Here is a 21,683-nt window from a genome sequence, read left to right on the forward strand (position 1 = left end):
CACTCAAATATTTGTTGGATGAATATTTTTTTTTCTTGAAGCAAATATAAATGGATACACAACCTAAAATATGTTTCTAAAACACAAGATGATGTCAGTAAGTACAGCATATGAATGTCCGGAATTCTCAGTTTGTTGTTTATACTTTGTGGTTTCAACTTACCAGAAAGTCAACAAATTCTGAAGTTGTTATTCCTTTATCAAAAATGTAAGAAAGTGATTTTTATTTCAGCATATTGAGCGTAAATAACATTTTTTAAAGAAAGAATCATGAAAACATGCCTAAAGAAAGTAGCCTAAAATTATTTTCAGGACATGACGCCTCCCCATCTCCAAACAAAATTAAGAGTCCATATGCCACTTACCTTGTTTGTGTGTAAGGGAGAAGAACTGCTTCACAGAGAAGCGAGTTTTGTACTTAACTATTTTACTAATGAAATCCTATAACATCTCTGAGCTTAGAAAATGTAATAATCTAAATATGGTTAATTTTCCCTCTAGCAAAATCTGGAAATTTTCTTGTTTTAATAAAATCCTCGTAACGTTTACAAGATATTCCTTTTTCTTTTTTTTCCTTTTTCTTTTCTTTTCTTTTTTTTTTTTTTTGAGACAGAGTCTTGCCCTGTCACCCAGGCTGGAGTGCAGTGGCATGATCTCGGCTCACTGCAACCTCACCTCCCAGGTTCAAGCAATTCTCTGCCTCAACCTCCCTAGTAGCTGGGATTACAGGTGCTTGCCACCACACCTGGCTAATTTTTGTATTTTGAGTAGAGACAGGGTTTCATCATCTTGCCAGGCTGGTCTTGAACTCCTGACCTCGTGATTTACCTGCCTTGGCCTCCCAAAGTGCTGGGATTACAGGCATGAGCCTTTAAGATATTTCTTTTGGAAAAAAAATTCCTGGAATAAGGGCAATCATGTACCCTAACCCCAAACAGCAATTACAACAACCAAAAAGCAAGCATTTATGACAATAGGCGAGGCCCTGAGTTGAGAGATTTATGTGCATTTCCTTAATAAAACCTTAAAGATCCTCTTAGAAGATAATTATTTTTCCCACCTACAGGTGAGTAAACTTTGGTAAACAGAGAAGTTGCTCAAGGTTGCATAGTTACAAGGTTAGTGAAATCCATGTTCTTAATAATTCTTTATATTGTTCCACAAAGAAAAACATTTTCAATATTTAGTCCTTATGTTTTGGAAGCAGATGTAGGTCTTGAATTTCTAAGGTGGATGACTCCACATTCTTTCTTGTTTTATTAGTGGAAAACCAAACCAGAAATCATGATTTGAAAGGGTATATTCTTGGGCCATTCTATGTAATACAAACCTAAGTCATTTGGGGACTTTATTCATACATATTTCCAATATATCCTATTTTAAGGATAATATCAGTGACATTTAATTCACAATTGTATAATGAATTTTATTCAACTTCAGGGACAATTGCTATTTGATCTCAGCCTACAACCATAAATCTTGTAGAACTACTATTTCATGAATGTTCCCTAACTAGTCACTCTTTGGTTAAAAATCTCAGCTGGGTTTAAGATATCTGTGTTAAAGAAGACTCCAAGTCAGGCATCTGGATTCTATAAGAAGGGTTTTCCATTTTCTTGTATTTCAGGTTAAGGTAATTCTAAAGAATTACACATGAGCTAATTTGTTTCTTTAACTCTGATTGCTTTAAAAAATTTGTAATTCTCCGTCTCACCTACATAAAATGCTTCGATACATATTGTCTATAGCTGGAGAACTACTGATGTATAAAAAAGGGTCTGGGTTAGCTCTGCCTACGTCATTTGATTTAGCTTTGTGTTCTTTTGCTTTTATGTTTTCATCCTTTCTCCTTATTCTTCCAGGGTTTCATCTGATTGGAAAGTTAAGGTCTTAGTACTGAGTGGCTAAAAAAGAAATATTTAAATCCACCTAGACACTATGTACCAAATACACTCAACCATAACCACACCAGTGATGATGCCCTCTAGTGGGCAGCACTGGTACCTGAGGATGAATCCCTTCTCCTTCCCTGGTGGAAGTGGAAAAGTATCAAAGACTTTCAGAGAGCTGCTGAAATTTGATGAAGGCTGTGTTCCACTTGATTGCCACTAAACATTTAAAAATCACAGGCTTTTTGGTAAATAATAAACAATATAGGCATATGTCTCTGAAAAGACTTCTCCAACTTAGATTTTCCAAGGCCACTAGCTTCCTTTTTTGTTGTCCTGTCTTGTTTAACTACAAACCAAAGCTAAAGAAATGATACAATGGTCTCATATTCAAAGATCTTATAGATTTTCTACAGAAAATATGAGTTATAAAAGGAATGGAGATTCTTTAAGCAGCCTCAGAGAAATTATTACCTTATGTCAAATTCAAAATGGATTGTCAACTACGTCATAATTTTCTGGAAAAGAGCTGTTTAAATAACAATACTTCAGTGTTGCTTTGCATTTATACTGCCAGAATTATACCAGGCATCTAAAGGGCCAGCCCTTGTGGAACACAGTGTCCTTGGCAAGATCTTTAGAAAAAGACAAAAAACAAAAACAGAAAGCAAAACTTGAAAGGAGAGATTCTATGGAGAAGAAAAAGGAGAGGAGAGAAAAATGATTGCAAGATATTTAATGTCAAATGCCAATACTAATATTTATTTAAATTTAACTGTTTTCAACTGAATAAGTTGCATCATTTATTATTAATATTATTGCATCATATATTATTAAGATTATTATTTGCTTAAAAATTGCCATGAATGAATTTTAAAAGGTAGGAAACCACAGGAGATTAATTTTAATGGGGGGGAATTATATCTTACTTCTTTGGTTATATAGATGAGTTTAATTTGCTTTGGAGATTTTAAGAAGAAATTTACTTTCAACTCTCTACCATAAATGCATATTAACCTAGGAGGTCATTATTTTTGGTTTTGAAAATTTAGTTCTTGCATCAATCAAATCCTTTATGTCTAAAATTTAGACTAAACACTGATTAAGATGCAAACTCCATCACATGCACTCTATGTAGCCTAAGAGACGATTCACTCACCTATGGATTTGACAAGCGCTCACGGCTGTGTCTCCACCTCTCACCACATCTGGGATGTTTTTGTCATTCGAATGCTCTTCCGCTTCCTCTGGGGGGCTGCTTTTGGAAAGGAAGGGTTCAGGTTCCCCAACACAGGCTTCTCTCTGATCTGTTTCAATCTGAATCAAAGGCACTTCCCTCGAGCAAAGTGATCGCCTTTTGTGGTTTATTGCGACAGTGTCCTGGCACGAGGAAGTTTCCTTTTTAGAATCTAAAGGGTTGTGGTTTGTAAGAGAAGCAGTTTTGCTCAAAGATGACACTGGGGGCTGTTTACATTCGGTAACAGAGTCTTTCCTCGGGCAATCGAGAGACTCCTGAACAAGCCGAGTTGGCCCACTGCACATCCTGCTGGCAGCTAATCTATTTGCACATGTCTCTGCTTGCGAGGGAGAGCCACCAGAAACAGGCTCAGCGTCGGCTTCCCCCGCATCATCCACAATGATTTTGTTCTTGCGCATGAGGGCTTCAATGGAGCTCGCCCACGTTTCATGAATTAACATGTTCGTGATGTGGTCAGTCCTACCTCTCCGATACAAGCAAGAGTCAGATTTGCAGAGACCGGATGAGGACGTGCTACTGACTGGCTGCACGCTTAGGAAATCCTGTGGGCAGTTCTGAGCAAAGCCATCTAAAGAGTTGGCTTTGATGGGCACATTCACTGTCAGCCTGGAGCATGGGGATCTGCTGTCTGGCATGGACGACTGTCTGTGGCACACCGGGGATCGCAGAGAAGGAGACAGCAGGCTGGCTGTCCAATCCTGGCTGCTCCGTCTGGAGGAGGTGATTTCTCTGCTGTCTCTTTCAATGTCCCTCAGCATGTACCTGTAGAACTCCTCAGTGATGCTCTCTGTGCTGGACTGCTTAGAGGGGCAGTTTGGCCTCACACTGAGGTGGTCACTTTTCCGGCACGCCTGTTGCATGGCTGAACTCAGAATACTGCTGGCGTTCTTGCCAGCATAGTAATCCAGCAGTAACTCAAATCCTCTCCCTTCATTTTCCATCTGGTTCACCATGAACCTGGAAAACTCATCGGTGATGCTCTCACAGCTCGACTGCTTGGAGACAGAGCTGGCCCTGCTGACCGGCTGGCTCAGCGTGCTCATTAAGCCCAGGCTGTTGACATAGGCCCTAGCCTCGGAGTCTTCCTCAGGAATGCTTTCACAGCTAGAGGCCTTCAGCCGGCTCCACCTGTCACCACTCAGTAACCGATTCCGGGGATAGCCCTGCGCCTGCCACATGCCGTCCACCATAGAGAACTCCGATAGGTTCATGATCTTGGCTGCCACTTCATTGGCAAAAAGGTTGACAGAATCTGGGACATCCTCAAGGTTCATGGACTCATCCACAACCCTGTTCATCAGCTTCTCTTTAAGCTCGGGATGCTCATCCGTCTTCCTCTTGATCTCACTGAGCCGGGGCGGCTTGTGTTTCCTCACAGCAGCCTCGCTCCCCTGGCTCTCTTTCTTCCTCTTCAAGGATCGGCAGGGTACATTGGGTGTCATCAGAAACTCACTCCCTCTTTTCCATGCACAAAACCAGGGTTGTTTTCCACTGGAGTTGTCAAGGCAAATCGCTGCAATTTCAGTTGCCATGGAGACGACCGTGTCTGCTAATTCTTCCGCAAAGTCTGTAATGCAGTAGATGTCTGGATGCTTTGTTTGAAGCATGGATTGAGCAGGAAGCAGCAAGTCATCCCCTAACATGGACAGGTTGACTTGAACTTCGTTGATGCAAGATGTGGCAGAGTTGTACTTTTCTTGGGTGTTTGGGTGGATACTGTCCTCAGCCTCCTGGGAACCGCTTCTGGACTGGCCAACCGTCGGGGACCTTTGTCTTTCGGAAGAGACTCTGCATTCATTCTCACTGTGATGAGGGCTTTTTGTATCCTCTCCCGCTGTTCCTTTCAGATATATTTCCTTGGGGGATGTTGTAGCAGTCGAAGAATCGGGCACTCTGTGACCATGTGATAATTCTGACTGCAGCGTGGGGTTCTTGAAGAGGCCTGGCCTCACTCCACCGTTGTTTTGTTTTGAATACATGCCATCCACAAGATTGTTGATGACAAGACTCGTGTTGTGTGAATTGCTAAGTGGAGAGCTGCTGGAGGATTCAGTGGCTTTTGTCCAAGCTAGACTAGCACCCGGATCAGATGGCTGGCAGCCAGGTTCTGTCTCCCTCCTTCTGATGGTCTCCTTAGAAAGGACAGCAGGACATTCACCAAGCCGTACAATATGACTCATCTTCTTGAACGTGAAGCATATCACATCGAAAAGCAGTTGATTTGTACTTTCCATTAAGGTGTCCAGAATTTCAGATGAATGCCTATTGTCATCGGGGTTGATTATCATATTTTTGTGGTGAACTTCGTCAATGGAATGCCTCAGGATAACATTGGACAGGGTATGTGCCAGTTCATTCCTGAGGACATTTTCTGAGCACAGGGTCTGAGACTTTGAAGCAGTTTCCATGATTCTCCTGTTCATGGAGTCCAGGAAGTCTCCAATACTACTGTAGGTGTTAGGCCTTGTTAAAACCAGAGCAGCCTCCTTGAGCAATCCCTCAGCAATGGCTTCCTTGCCAAGCTCCATGCTTGCTAAACTACAAAGTGGGGGCATGGTTTCAGAAGCCTCAGCTGCAGGCGAGAGGCCACCGCTTGGAGCCACCAAGCACGTCACCTCTTCTCTTTCACCTAGACCACAGACAGCCACGGCACTGGCCACCTGAGTCATGCCACACAAAGCAGATGGAAAGGAGTACTCATTGATGGAAGGTTCCTTGAGCCCTTGGGGTGCTTGCGTTTGCAGTGCACCACTGCCCCCTAGTGGAAAGTTTGAGTCCACTTGCTCCATTTTGAGTCTTTCTGTGGCCTGTGGACTGGAAATGGTTCCAATCACAGTGGCTGCACAAGCTAACGCCACTTCTAGAGCACTCTGGGGTTGTCTGCTGGGGTTCTCTCCAGAGAGGAGACTTGAGGTTTCAACAGAGGCTTCCATCTCAGGCCATGAGGAGATGCCTGGCTCGGGGGCAGCATCGCTGCCATCTGGACTCTGAACAACGACGATTTTGGGGAGCTCATTCCATGACCGAGAAACCACTGTATCTTTTGTAGAATAGCAACTGGGAAGCAGAGAACTTCCTACAGAAACACTGACTGCAGATTCCTGGGGTAATGTGGGCTGAGACTGAGATAATCTAATAAATGCATCCTGCAGCACGGATTCTGCTAAGTTTGTAGCATACTTGCCAGTGGTGACTTCTCCATCTTGTACAGGAGGGAAAGCGTCTCTTGTGTCTTCATGATCTCCTGGGTTTAGGTTGCTTCTCTGCTCAGCCACAGCACATGCAGAAGGTACATCTTTATCCATCATGGAGAAATAAGCATCTTTTGGAATATATAGTGCCTGTGATTTTTCCATTTGACCTTTAAAATCTTCTGAATAATAATAACGGGTGGCTTCTCTCTTATTCCCTACAGCTTCACTTTTCCACTGTGATGGCTTGGCTGAGGGATCTAGACTCTGCAAGGCTGTGTTCTTTGTTAGGTTTTCTGGCGATCGTTCTGGTTTAATCAATGGTGTGGGATATTTGTTGATGTATTTGTCTTCCAAAGCATAACGCCACTTTTCCTTGTTGTAATTCCATTCCTCCTGGGTGGCTCCCTTTAGCTGTTTACTTTCCAAAACATTGGCTGAGACATTTATATTTTCATAGCCTAGTGAGGAGAATATGAGAGGCACTATTACTTTTTGGATAGCAGGTTACCATAAGTCTTAAGTAATAATTACTTTCTAAAAGTAAAGCATCAGTAAGGACACGTGCACACGTATGTTTATTGTGGCACTATTCACAATAGCAAAGACTTGGAACCAACCCAAATGTCCATCGATGATAGACTGGATTAAGAAAATGTGGCACATATACACCATGGAATACTATTCAGCCATAAAAAGGATGAGTTCATGTCCTTTGTAGGGTCATGGATGAAGCTGGAAACCATCATTCTGAGCAAACTATCACAAGGACAGAAAACCAAACACCGCATGTTCTCACTCATAGGTGGGAACTGAACAATGAGATCACTTGGACGCAGGGTGGGGAATATCACACACCGGGGCCTGTCGTGCGGTGGGGGGAGGGGGGAGGGATAGCATTAGGAGATACACCTAATGTAAATGACGAGTTAATGGGTGCAGCACACCAACATGGCACATATATACCTATATAACAAACCTGCGCGTTGTGCACATGCACCCTAGAACTTAAAGTATAATAAAAAATAAAAATAAATAAAAATAAAGCATCAACTTCTTTCCCCCTTCAAGAATAACATTTTGAATGGTTTTCTTCAAGAAAAATGAATCGGAAAAGGCTTTCAAGTTTCATGATAGAATGCCACCCCAAAAAATGGCTTTCCATGTGGGATACAAATGCAAGTAGGAAGTGTTTGAGGGTTGAGGGTTGCCACCATTCTTCAGGGGAAAGCAACCCAGACAGGTGCATCTTAGAGCTTCCCACTGGGTACAAAGAAAGAAGGGAGGATGTTTACAGCAAGCTCAGTAGTGGGACTTGTTGCAAAGATTTGTTCTAAAGTTTGCAGGAGACTTGTCCCAGAGACAGTGGCAATAACATCTGGGGTACCCCTTCCTCTGTGGCTAAAAGTGGAGAGGAGAAACACATTGTTCATTGAGCTCTGTGAGTGGGTCAACAGAAAGAGCTGAAGAAATGAGTGCTAAACACTTTCCTGGATTATCTCTTTCTGTCTTCACAAAAATCATTAGCTACAGGCACAATTGTACTCCCAAATTAGACAAAGAAACTAGGCTCAGAAAGATTAGATAACTGGCGCCAGATCTCACAGCCTCAATGTGGCAGTGCTGGGATTTAAGCCCAGGCTGGTCCAACTTGGATCCAACTAATATATGGCTTTTATGGAAGTCTTAGGGAAGTTAACTTTCCTCCCAGTGATAGCCTCCATCTCTTGGCAGGCAGGAGGATTTACCTTTAAAGTACACAAATTCCCTTCAGCATCCCTAAGGCATCATTTGGGAGTCTGGATCCATCCAACCATTAAGTCTGCTAAGTGTGTTTGTCAGCATCTTCACCAGTGTTCTCATATCCTCCTTCCTTCCTTCCTTAAAATTCAGCAAGTAAAGATTGTGATGTGTCAGCCAAACTGATGTGGCCTGGAACTTTTCTCAAATCCCACCCAGACATTTTTATATGGGGACTAATTTCAAGAGGCACTAATTGGGAAGTTCTCACCGTTCCTAGATTCATCCACCTCGCTTTCCTCCTCCAAGTGCTCAGAAGCAGTGAGAAAGTCTTCCTCGATTGAGGATAAGGAACAGTTTGTGTCATCCTCCAGTTTTAAGATGTTTGTTTCCAGGTGGAGCTGTCGCTCCTGCACCAGTTCCAGACCAATCAGAAATTTGTTGATTTCAAAGATGATGCAATTGGTACTGTTTGGTCTGTTCCCTCTTGCACATTGGACCAAGCAGATATCTGGCAGCCAAGGGCACTAAAAGTGGAGAGAAAAGAAGGCATTTATTCAAAAGGGAAAATAAAAGACTATTGCCTCTGACCTTTCCTTTTCCACCAAGCTCCCCTGTTAATAGGAGTGGGGACCTTTAAAATATGTGAAATGTCTTCTGGGATTATATTAATAAACTGCTTGAAAAAAATTCAAGTGATGTTTGGGAACACAAGGTACCTAGCAGAAAGCCTGACTTGGGGGAAAATAGATCGGCTGTATCACATATTTTAGTTTCCCTTGGTCAAAGCAAAAATTTAACTGGGCAAAGTTAAACAGGCAAAGAAGTTTTTATTCAAGGCTATTAAAATAGGGAAGAGAGACCAGAATTAAGCTGAACCACACTCCACTGAACAAAAGGCAATAGGGTTTTTAAGGGCTAGAGTGATGGGGCAGATCTCAGGTCATCTGTGTTTGATCATTGGCTTTACCCAAAGAAACAGTAAACTTTCTTGTGTCTTTTTGACAGGAGGTAGTTTTACAACCTGGAGCAAGATGCCCACTGAAGTTAGGTTCTTACGCTCCCATAAAGACTGGGGACATTAACGGAACTATCTTCCTTGATGATTACATTTCAACGAGACAGCTCCCAGGTCCTTGAGAAAGACATTTCTGGGTATAAAGCTGGCAAGAGGCTTTTACAAAATGATTTACATCTCAAAAAGGCAGAGGAATTTACAATTATAAATTTTCTAGATTAAATGCTCTAAGAAAAGGGAAGTCAGGGTCTAGAGTCAGGAAGGAGCCTGTCCACATTTTGGTCAAGCTGAAGGGAATGTCAACGCTGTCTTGGTTACCTCTCTTGATTAAATCGAGTTCCAGTTTCTCAGACCAGTATCTTTCTCTGCCTTGAAGATACTCAGTAAAACCTCTACTAGTACTTCAGAGGTACAGTAAGTGTTCTATCAACTACAGTTAGATTCTATAATTTGTATTGCTTATCTGAAGAAGCAGTCAACATGAAATTAAATGAAATCCATAGGAAGTGAACTAATGATCTCTAAAAGACCAGCGTGTGGTAAGAACAGTGATAAAGAGGCCCAAATTATAGAATCGTGTACTAGTTAGACCTGTTAACTCTTTTAGTTCTGGGGTTATGAACCATATGCTCATTCTCCACTACACATTTTCACTATTCATATTATTTATTGCCATTGGAATAGTAATAAAAGATTCCAATAATTCTAGGAGAGATGATTATAAAATGAAAAATTCAATCCTTCTCCAAGGGGTTCAGGAATCTCCTGGGGGCTCAAAAATTGAATTCCCCTGTATGCATATGTGATTAGGTCTATTTTTCAAAGAAGGTGGTCCATTGCCTGGTTTTTCTAAGTGTGGGTATGGACCTGCAGCCATGGCATCACCTGGGAGCTGGTTGGATATATTTACTCTCAGGCCTCAACCGAGATCTACTCAATCAGAATCTGTGTTTCCAAGGAATCTGTTGGCGATGGGTACATGCATTAGCATTTGAGACCCACTGGTCTATAGCTTTTATTGAATTCACAAAGTATCTGTGATCCCCCAAATGGAGAGTAACTGCTGTTGTAGAGTAAGTAGAAGTTGGCTTAATTTTCTTTCCACTGAGTTTAGACACACTACACTAAACTGAAACTTACCCGGTATTTTCCGAGTACCTGTTGTATGCAAATTATGCAAGGAGGTGCAAACATGAATCAGACAATTGCCCTGGGGAGAAGGGCACACTATACTATCAGTCAGTCAACCTCACCAGAGTCCAAGTGATTCACATGGAGTTGATTCACCTCCGGCTCCAGAGGTGATCATGTGACTCAAGGCTGGCCAATCTGAAGGATGCATTCCTTGGGTCATAGTGATTGGTTCAGAGATGGGCATGTGACATTTGAGAGCCAATAGGATGCAATGAGGCTTTTGCTGAAAACCACCTGGAAATGACGTTCCATTCACACTTTCCTGACTTGAACCCAAAGGGATATTGCTTCCTTGTTGGAGGAGCTTGTCTGATAATGGGGTCAATGGAGAGAAAACAGGAAAGAGGCCACAAGAGAAAAATCCATGTCTTGATGACATTGTTTTTAAGTCTCTAATCTACTCCTGAATTTTTCTGGTTACATGAAACCATATGTTCTCTTTTTGTTTAAGCTAATTTTCTGCCATGTTTAATTAAGAATCTAACTGGGATTAATCAGGGTCTAGTAAGTTAAACTCAAGGTCAAGTCCAATTAATGTCAATACCAATTTTCATAGAGATATTGAAAGAAAGCCAGAATTTCTCGGTAATACCTATACTTGCCAAAGCTAGGAAAATTGTTCTATAATGCAGAGGCAGCTTTTAAAAAGTATGCGAATTCTAAAAAGAAAATGGGAATAAAGTCTTCGCTTTCAATGACATAATGTACAATTTATTGACAAGCCACAAATTACCTAGGATTCATGTAAAATTTATAGGATACAAACCTTGTTAGTAGCTACAAAGTCAGGGAGATCTGATTACCTGGAAATAAAGCCTTCTCGTTTATTAATTGATTTATCACACTGTATTATGTTTCTTGAAATTTGGACACTTTGGGGCTTTTTGATATTTTGAAGAGTTGAAGGATAAAAGAAGACTTTAAAAATGGACAGCGAAATTAAAACCCAAGGAAGAACAATTTGTGGAAAACAAATGCTCATCATTTTAATCTGGAGCTGTTACATATCACTGTAACATACTTTATGTGCATTTTTCTTACAAATTAATTAAACAATTTTACTTACATGTCTTTAAATAAATAATGTTATAGTGATTTATATAGTAGGAGTGCACATGAGTGCACTGAATGATAATAGTAGTGCTTTAGTTACTGCTTTATTTTTAATAACATTTGTTTTGGAGGAGGGATATTTTATTCGTTGGGCCCAAGACACTCTCTTTCCATCCTTGAAGCTGCCATTCTGGATTTACTAGCTTGGCTAGTTTGGTACCTCCTAAGGAATACATAACATCTGAAAGATGATACTGTGGGATTCTGAAATAGAATTTTGGTACTGCTCCTAAAAGAGAAGACAGTTCCGTTTTCGTTTTTCCAGTAGATTTGTGGAAAACCAAGCTAAGTAACCAATGCCTACTCAATCTGTTCTAGTTCAAATACAACTTAGGAATTTGAGAAGACAATAGAAATTAGGAGTTGATGTAATAAAAGCTCTGTCAAACTCTAAGTGGTGGTATTTAAGAGAAATATAAATGCAGACTTCTCTCAAATATAAAGACACTTTGATTCCTATGTTACAGAAGCTTATGTGTAGCGTTTATTTGGGGGTTACGCTGATCTGTGCTGAGCTAACTATAGATTTAAGTGAATGGCTTATCAAGAACTTACGTCTTACCTGTGAAACTTCAAAATCTGCCTGGAGATTTCCAGAGGCTAATCCACTTAGGACGACAATTTCATTTTCTTTTGGTTGTTGGACATTCATGGAACTGATAAGTTTTGGAAGATCTGGTGAAACATTGACCAGTTTCTGTAAAGCAAGAATCTTTATTAGTTTAGCTGATTTCTTTTCACCATATACTACTCACAAACTATTTTACCTTCGGAAATAATACTCACAACTGCTCATACTATAGATTGCTTAATCTACTAAGATTCTTACCAGAAGAAATTTTATAAAGTGGAAGCATGCAAGTTTAGATTGAAAGAGAAAATATAAGCTTTAAACTCTTTAGTTCTAAATTTTACGAAACTAAACATTTTACAAAGTAAACATAAAGTAAACATTATATGATAGTAATTACTATCCTACCACAGGTATAAACAGTAACTTGGAAAAATTTTCCCTTTAAAGACCTTGCATAAAAGTTTTTTGTTTTTTTTAACTAATAATCTTCTGATATGGCTTGACTCTGTTACCCCATCCAAATCTCATCTTGTAAATGCTATAATTCCCACGTGTTGTGGGAGGGACCTGGTGGGAGATGATTGAATCATGGGGACGAGTCTCTCCCACGGTGTTCTCGTGATAGTGAACAGGTCTCATGAGATCTGATGGTTTTAAAAAGCAGGATTGTTTTCTGCACAAGCTCTCTCTTTGCCTGCTGCCTTCCACATAAGATGTGACTTGCTCCTCCTTGCCTTCCACCATGATTGTGAGACCTCCCCAGCCATGTTGAACTGTAAGTTCAATAAACCTCTTTCTTATGAGTCCAATAAACCTCTTATGTAAATTGCCCAGTATCGGGTATGTGTTTATCAGCAGCGTGAAATGGACTAATACATCTCCTGTTCTAATTTTCAATAATAATAATAATAAAATTATGACTAGCATTGATTTTACTCTATGTACTAAGCACTATGCTAGAGCCTCTATATATGTTAAATCTGACTACATTTAATCTTCACAACAATCCTATATGGATTAGGTACCATTATTCCTTTCATGTTATACACAAGCAGCCTCAGGCCCAGAGATGAGTAACTAGCTCAGTTCATGTAGCTACATCAGTGCCAAGGTATGCTCTTAGCCATAACAGACGATTATTTCAAATCACACACATAAACTCTTCAAACACGCTACTCTTAGATGCCAACTTGCTTTGGCCCTCCCTGCTGTCTGATGGACTCTGCACCATAATTCTATCAAATAAAATTATGTGTGCAATTTCTTTTGAAAATCCCATAGTACTATACAGATGATGATATTTGGGGCTTGGTGAAAATGTGTAATAAATTAGCGGTGTGGGAAACTGGGTTTGAGAAGCTTGAAGTACAGCATTGTCAATACGGGAATAACTGTCAATAACCGAGTAATTGCAGGTCTACTGTTCGGTGAAAATCAAGTGGCAAATCGTGTGCTGTTATACATTAAACAGTATTACACCAAATGGTAAATTCAAACCATTGTCAGCTTTTGGCATGGAATGGCAACCTTATTATAGCACTAATTATTCCCATTGTATCAGCAGGCTCTAGTTCCAGAGGACTGAATAGATCTTCAAGTCTTTCCATACTGTCAAGCATTTACATCACGGCCCTCACGGCCTTGGATGTGCTTGGGGAATTTAGCTGCAACAGGATGCAAAACATTCAAGCCACGGGTACAGATAGAGCATTTGATGAAAGCAGCAGGAAGAAGCAAATCTGAGAGACAGAGGGGAGGGTTGGCTGGTATCAGCAGGTTTTGGAAAAGTCTTGGAAAAATCATCTACAAATAGCCATTTTAAGACACTGATGGGCAAGAGGTTGTGTGCCTGCTTGGACAGTTCTGCCTACATGGGAAAGCAAGTTTCACAAATGTAAAAAGGGCAAACTGTAGAGGGTAAGTGCTAGGGAAAGGGTCGGGGAAATGGACTGTAATGAAACTATCTAACCAAAGAGTCTCCTACAAAATGAGCATTATTTACAGATGAAATCAAGTTGAATAGTCCTTGTAATCACCTCCTGGACAGCTTGAGTTTCAAATGTTACCTGTTGCAGGTGCTCTGTGCTGCATTCATCCTTGTTCACATCAAGATTCACAAAGCAGACCTGGGAAAGAGGGCAAAAATAGTACATTAAAGTCAAAACCTGACTGTCTTTTTAGAAGAAAGCAAGCCGGAATCAGCTGGGGCAAATGCTTTGGGAATCTTCCACATCTTAGACAGTTTGGCATAGAAATAGTCATTTCAGAGTGGGTGTGGTGGCTTATGCCTGTAATCCCAGCACTTTAGGAGGCCGAGGCGGGCAGATCACAAGGTCAAGAGATCAAGACTATCCTAGCCAACATGGTGAAACACTGTCTCTACTAAAAATACAAAAATTAGCCGGGCGTGGTGGCACATGCCTGTAGTCCCAGCTATTCGGGAGGCTGAGGCAGGAGAATTGCTTGAACCCGGGAGGTGGAGGTTGCAGTGAACCAAGATAGTGCCCACTCCAGCCTGGTGACAGAGTGAGACTGCATCTCAAAAAAAAAAAAAAAAAAAAAAAAAAAAGAAAGAAGAAAAGAAAAAAGAAAAAAAGAAATAGTCATTTCACTTTTGAGCCTCTAAATAGCTCTCCAACACCCTACTCAGCTTCCCACTGGTTATAACAAATGCTCTCTTCCTTTTATGGCCCAACATACTGAAAAAGTCTGTTTGTATTAGAGCGAATAGAACAGTCACAACAAAATCTTCAAGTTTACAAGGTGTTATCAATTCTCATGAAATAGGAAAAATAACTTTTCATGCTCTAAGGCTGTTTGTAATTGCAATAAATACTTTTCTCTGTTTTCTCCTTTCCACTTCTCATTTTTGCTCCTTTTCTCCACCCACTTTTAATATAGTGCATAATAAGCCAGGACTCCTCTTTGCCACATTGTTTTAGTTCATTTTACTTTATTTTACCTTGTTATACAATTTGCCACTTTGCTAGCCATCTTTGATAAACGTCTGAATGGGTTAGTCTAAAAACAATAGCCATAATATTAAACAATAAATCTGAACAACAATGAAACATTGTTATAAAGTCATATGCTGCATAATGAACAATATTTTGGTCAAGAACTGATCACGTATACAACAGTGGTCCTTGAAGAGCATAATACTGTATTTTTACTGTTTTTACCTTTTCTATGTTTACATATGTTTAGATATACAAATATTTAATGATTGTGTTTCAGTTGCCTGTGGTATTTAGGACACAAACATGCTGTCCAGGTTTATAGCCTAGGAGTAATAGGTTATACCATATAACCTAGGGGTACAGTAGGCTATGCCTTCTAGACTTGTGTAAGTACAGTCTATGATGTTCAAACAGTGACAAAATCACCTAATGATGCATTTCTCATAACATGTCCCTAAGAGTAAGTGACTCATGCCTGTAATTTAAATCCCAAACATATCACATAGTTAGAAAGCTACTATGAGCATTCAGATGGGGTTGGAGAAAAGAAAGTTAAAGTTTTCAAAGAGGTTAGCTATGTGTTTGAAAGATAAAAAGACTTTTGTTGGATAGGGAATGGGTGGGGACCATCACTAGTGGGCTGGACAGACAGCATGATTAATACTTTGAGATGAGAAGGTGTAACATGCTGTCAAGCCACAGAGAATAAGAGAATCTGATTGCAGGCAGGCCTAGAGGAAGGGAAGTGTCGGTAATTAGGTCTAGTTAGGTTTGTGCTACATGAGAAGATGCAAATGAAGTTCTTTAATACTTTGCTAAAAATCATCCAAAGGTTTTTGTTTCTAACAAGTTGGTTTGATGATACAAAACTGAGAACATTAATTGCCTGGAATTTAGTTAGACATTTGAACTTTCAGATGCCTGCAAATATATGGGGATTTCTGATCTTAGTTACTTTTTGGGGTCATGGTTTCTTAGTCCATCTTTTTTCTTTTTGAGATTAAAAAAATAATGGAAAGGTTTTGAGAATGATCTTAAAAACTGAAACAGAATTATAAAGATCACGTCTGCTTTAGTCCCAAAGAATAAGAGATTGCTTCAAGTTTCATGGGCTCACGAGATCCTTGAAGTGTAACCCTCGGGTGCACCATCTACCTGTTAAGAATAACTTGTGTTGTGGGAAGTCAGGGACCCCAAATGTTCCTGATAACTTGATGGGCATTAGGGAGAAGAAAGGGCATAAAAGGACCCACACTCTCATCAGAAGTTCTTTTTACTCTGGGTTAATAAGATGGAAAAACAGGAAGAAATCGGCACAAGTCCCTTTGCAGACAGAGCAAATGGAAGCATAAATAGAAGATGGAGCTCAGAAGCAGTTCATGATCTAGGGAAGTTTGAGAATATTCATATAATAATTGAAACTTTGCCCTTGGAAAACTAGTTCAATATCCATCAGTGCTTGGGGACTTTTAATAACATGCAACTGGGACTGGAGGTATTGAATTGATGAGAAGATTTTCCATTCACCTTAAAGAAAGGCCCATTACCTTGCCCCTGGGCATGACAAAGCTTTTATTATCCTGCATCACAGTGGGAGAGGGCAAAGCAGAGACCAGAAAGCAAAGAAAGGCATTTATAGTAACAATTTGTCTGCCCTCCAATATTTTCTTTAGTTCTCTGAGGATGAACTCTCTTTTCACCCATTCTAGGCTACTAAATGAAACTCTGCCTACACCTGAAGGACACTCTCCACATTTGCTAGCTGAACCAAGATAAAAACAAAGCAAGACACAAACCAACTTCTTGCTTATACTTCTTATGCACATCTTTCAATATCTTGGTAGTAGAGGATGATCCAGGCTTCTTAGGGCCTGATATGCATGCAATGTGAGGCCTTCTTTAAGAAATGGAATAACGGTCGATCGTGGTGGCTCACGCCTGTAATTCCAGCACTTTGGGAGGCCAAGGCGGGTGGATCATGAGGTCAAGAGATCGAGACTATCCTGGTCAACATGGTGAAACCCCATCTCTACTAATAATATAAAAATTAGCCAGGCTTGGTGGCGTGTGCCTGTAATCCCAGCTACTCCGTAGGCTGAGGCAGTAGAATCGCTTGAAGCTGGGAGGCAGAGGTTGCAGTGAGCCAAGATCATGCCACTGCACTCCAGCCTGGCAACAGAGCAAGACTCTATCTCAAAAAAAAAAAAAAGAAAAAAAAAGAAAAGGAATATTCTAAATTAGGTGTGAGAGTGAATATTTACTTATTTAGAAGGAAGAAAGGAATCACAAGAAAGCTAGAACTTAAAAGGGCTGGCAAATACTAAGACATAAAAACTGCCAGAAATATGATATCTAATCGACTGCCCAATGCACCTCCATAATACTTTTTTTTTTTTTTTTTTTTTTTTTTTTTTTTTTTTTACATTTTTGACTAAATACTCTTCGGTCACTTCTTCATGTGAAAGCAATATTGAAATATTGTCTTCTCTAGAGAAACTAGAAAAATAAGCTAGTTTTCCTCTAATATGGTTGACTGATTTTTTTAACTTCCAACTTTTTATTGAAAATATGTTTTTCAGCTTATTGTCAAATTCAGTGGGAAACTACTATATAGTTTCTTTCATATATGAGTTGTTATAGGCATACTCACTCTTTGTAGTACCTTTACAGTTTCATACTCTAAAGACATAATTTGGATTGATTCTCTTTTGTGTGATTTCCATGAAAACAATGAATCATGCATTTCTGATTTTCAATGCTGTGCTATCAAATGAATGCCCACCAAGAGGAAATTGCTGCTTGACTAGGCCTCAATGAGGACCCAGTTTTGTACTTCAGTTTTCCATGTCTGATGACTGGAAGAATTTTACACAGAGTAGCTTCTGGCATGTAAACCTTGTTTTCTCTCACTGCCTACATAGTTTTGGTATTGGAAACTGTAGGACATGCTCACAATATCCCTGACCTGGCACATTCATGTTGCAGTGTCTGGCTGGGTTACCACTCTTGATGGTAGAAGCATTCCTGGAAGTCATTGCTATATGTGGATGGCTAGCAATCACTTAACTGTATATGAAAGTGGTACCAAGCCACATAAATATATCTCATGTAAACACAACCCCCTCAATTTCCCTTAAGCCAGAGCCCAATAACACCTGTGGTCACTCCAGTGACTCTCAGTATTGGGGGAGGTAAGAGGTAGTAGGAGTCGAAATGGAAAGAGATAATCAAAATTAAAATATCTTACTTTGAATATTTTACAAAAACACATAGCCATGTGAATACATTGACAGGCCCTGTTCCAAGGGCCTTGAAACTGGGGCCTATGCATATCAACAGCCCTGAAACCTAAAGTTTGATAGTTTTATAGTAAATCCACTTCTTGATGAAATGGACCATGTGACTGGATTGCTCTTAGCAAGTTTTCAATCTCTATAAACTGGGGCTATTAATTGAGATTTAAGCAACCACTAATGCTGAAGTCCAAGGAGAATATAGAACCAGGCTCTGTCTAGGAGAGCTAGGGAATGGTGAGCCTGGATTAGGAGGCTTTGATGAGGAGACTGAATGTTTGATGAGGAGATCGAATGTCTCCAAAGTGCATGGTGTCAATCCTGGGTGCTGAGAAGACAAACAATACAAGGCATTATTCTTGCTCTTGGGAGTTATGGTCTGTCTGAAGGCAGGACATGTCCTTAAAGTGACAGAAACATCATGGGCCATGTGTGCTGGAGAAGGGAGTTGGGAGAACTGGGTCAATCATGAACACGTTTACAGTGTTATTACAGGAGGAAACTTTTGGTAGTGGGAAACTGAAATAAAGTTTTTTATTTATTTTGTTTTTTGCAGGAGCAGTTAGGATGAATGTTATGTGAGACTACAATGATAAAGCCTGGAAGATTCTGCATTACAGTTCCATAAGCTGGAGAGAATCCTGTCGGTGCGGAGGCTAGGGTTGCATGCTGGAGCCACCAGCCGATGGAGAATAAGGCATAAGTACTGTGACGCTTTTGCATTATCTGTAAAATGCCTGCATGAGCAAATCCAAATATGCCACATGACTTAGGAAAGGATTTTTTTAAGTATGTATTTTTACATAATTATTCTTTTTTCTTGAACCTAGAAGTGGTTGATTTTCCTGCAGCCTTCACAACCTGTTAGTTCATGAGGGCAGGCCCTGTCCATTACTGGATGCCCAGCATGGTGCCAAGCATCTGGCAGATGCTCAATAAATTCTTGTTGGTGAGTGCAGGTGACAGGTGTACAAGAAAGGGACATTTGTAATAATCATTTCCCTTATTTATAGAATGAATTCCAGTGTAGTCAATAAACAATTTTCTTCCCATAAAGGTATAGGGAATACGTAGAGAAGCTACAGAAGAATTAAATGAGCTAATCACCCAGCTATTGGCTCTTATTTCCAGTACTTAGATTGGCTTTTTTCTCACAAAGAAGGATTTGCTAAAAAATAGAAAAAGACAAAAATGTTGAGAATCATAAGTGTAATAAAGCCACATAAAAGGTGCTAACGTTTTTCTTGGAATCGCAGCTCCTTCCTCTTCACATAAAATACATTTCTTTTGTGTATTTGTGCACGTGTCCTTACTGAGACCATCTGCAGACATACTCAGCTGAAGCAGATGGAAACACGCATCATCCCAAAAGCATACAAGCAGTTCTTCTCTTGCTTCCTCAACAGAGCTAATCTTGTGGTTGTACTCTATGTTTTACACTCAAATGCTGCTCTTCTATCATTATTATGGTTTTTAAAGAAGACATTGCAGGAATAAATATCACTGAGAAGATGACACCACCTTATGATTTTGACTTTTATATAATCTAATAAAATATTCCTCAAAACTACTTATATGTAATAAAAATTTGAATGTCTATAGGAAATATACTTTATTTTTTAGTATCATGGGTTATTAGCCAAGTAATCTCAGTGATTACTCTTATTTATGACTCTCTTTTCATAAATGAAGCTCCATGTAGGCATTTATAACACTCAAATTTTATTGTGAAATTTTGTTAACTGGTGATATAAAATATATCTTTGTGAAAAACTGATGTGAGGAAGAGGCTGACATGAAAATCTAGTATTCAATACAAAACAAGTAATTTTTAAGTGGATTGTAATTCACAGAAACTTTTTTGAGGCAACTGTATTCCCTAAATAGTTTTATTTGACACAAATAAAGTCAGACGAAATCACTGCTTTTATATCAGATAAAAATGAGTTTGACTTTTTGAATTGAAAACACATAGAAATAACTGATGATGACAATGGTCGGGATCAAAACCATATCATAAATGCAGTTTTATGTTTTCATGTATTAATTTTAGTCAACATTTTAGACTATTCTGATAGTGAAATGCAATCATTAAGAGATGTCATTGTATTCTGCGTCCACTAGGGGCAAATCACTGTGCCAGAGGTCAGAGGACACCAGGGTTTTAGGCTAGGAGGTGAGTCCTTTGATTTCCTCTGCTTGAATTTTTTTCATTTTTCCTAAAGTTAGCTAACATCTATTAATAAAACCTCTACTCATCTGACAAAGGGCTAATATCCAGAACCTACAAAGAACTCAAACAAATTTACAAGAAAGAAACAAACAACCCCATCAAAAAGTGGGCAAAGGATATGAACAGACATTTCTCAAAAGAAGACATTCATACAGCCAACAGACACATGAAAAAATGCTCATCATCGCTGGCCATCAGAGAAATGCAAATCAAAACCACAATGAGATACCATCTCACACCAGTTAGAATGACAATCATTAAAAAGTCAGGAAACAACAGGTGCTGGAAAGGATGTGGAGACATAGGAACACTTTTACACTGTTGGTGGGATTGTAAACTAGTTCAACCATTATGGAAAACAGTATGGCGATTCCTGAAGGATCTAGAACTAGATGTACCATATGACCCAGCCATCCCATTACTGGGTATATACCCAAAGGATTATAAATCATGCTGCTATAAAGACACATGCACACGTATGTTTATTGTGGCACTATTCACAATAGCAAAGACTTGGAATCAACCCAAATGTCCATCAGTGACAGACTGGATTAAGAAAATGTGGCACATATACACCATGGAATACTATGCAGCCATAAAAAAGGATGAGTTTGTGTCCTTTGTAGGGACATGGATGCAGCTGGAAACCATCATTCTTAGCAAACTATCACAAGAACAGAAAACCAAACACCGCATGTTCTCACTCATAGGTGGGAACTGAACAATGAGATCACTTGGACTCGGGAAGGGGAACATCACACACCGCGGCCTATCATGGGGAGGGGGGAGTGGGGAGGGATTGCATTGGGAGTTATATCTGATGTGAATGACGAGTTGATGGGTGCAGCACAGCAACATGGCACAAGTATACGTATGTAACAAACCTGCACATTATGCACATGTACCTTAGAACTTAAAGTATAATAACAAAAAATAATTAAAAAAAAAAAGAAAACCTTTTCAGAAAATATTAACCCACAGCATGATGTCAAATTGCCTTAAAATCTAGATATTTGAATGTTGAATATGACCAAATATATACTTACAGTTTTTCTTAGAAGAAAAGCAATTCCTTCTTTTAAGCAGCTTCTAACAATGCAGCCATCTGGCCATGTGGGATATGACAGCATCTCTTAATGTGATGGCATCAAAATGCTGATTCACAAAACATCCAAAGAAAACATTGCCTCCTTTCTTTTTCTAACCAAAAGGCTTCTGCT

General features: G+C 39.7%; 1 protein-coding gene across 8 annotated transcripts in view; it reads right to left on the reverse strand.

Moving 5' to 3' along the window:
* The window catches only part of SPHKAP (SPHK1 interactor, AKAP domain containing), a 195,614-nt gene that overhangs the window by 25,668 nt on the left and 148,263 nt on the right, over window positions 1-21,683 (reverse strand). For 4 of the 8 annotated variants that reach the window (XM_005574516.4, XM_005574514.4, XM_015432913.3 and 1 more), the window contains 4 exons: window positions 14,044-14,103; window positions 11,966-12,100; window positions 8,350-8,605; window positions 3,049-6,799 (listed from right to left, as the gene is read on the reverse strand). In XM_005574516.4, coding sequence (XP_005574573.3) covers window positions 3,049-6,799; window positions 8,350-8,605; window positions 11,966-12,100; window positions 14,044-14,103 — 4,202 coding nt within the window. Of the gene's footprint in view, window positions 1-3,048; window positions 6,800-8,349; window positions 8,606-11,965; window positions 12,101-14,013; window positions 14,104-21,683 lie in introns of all 8 variants that reach the window. The other 4 variants (XM_074010386.1, XM_005574513.4, XM_015432912.3 and 1 more) reach the window with 1 other exon arrangement.

This window comes from Macaca fascicularis, chromosome 12 (genome assembly GCF_037993035.2).
Source record: "Macaca fascicularis isolate 582-1 chromosome 12, T2T-MFA8v1.1".
In the NCBI taxonomy this organism is placed as follows: Eukaryota; Metazoa; Chordata; class Mammalia; order Primates; family Cercopithecidae; genus Macaca; species Macaca fascicularis.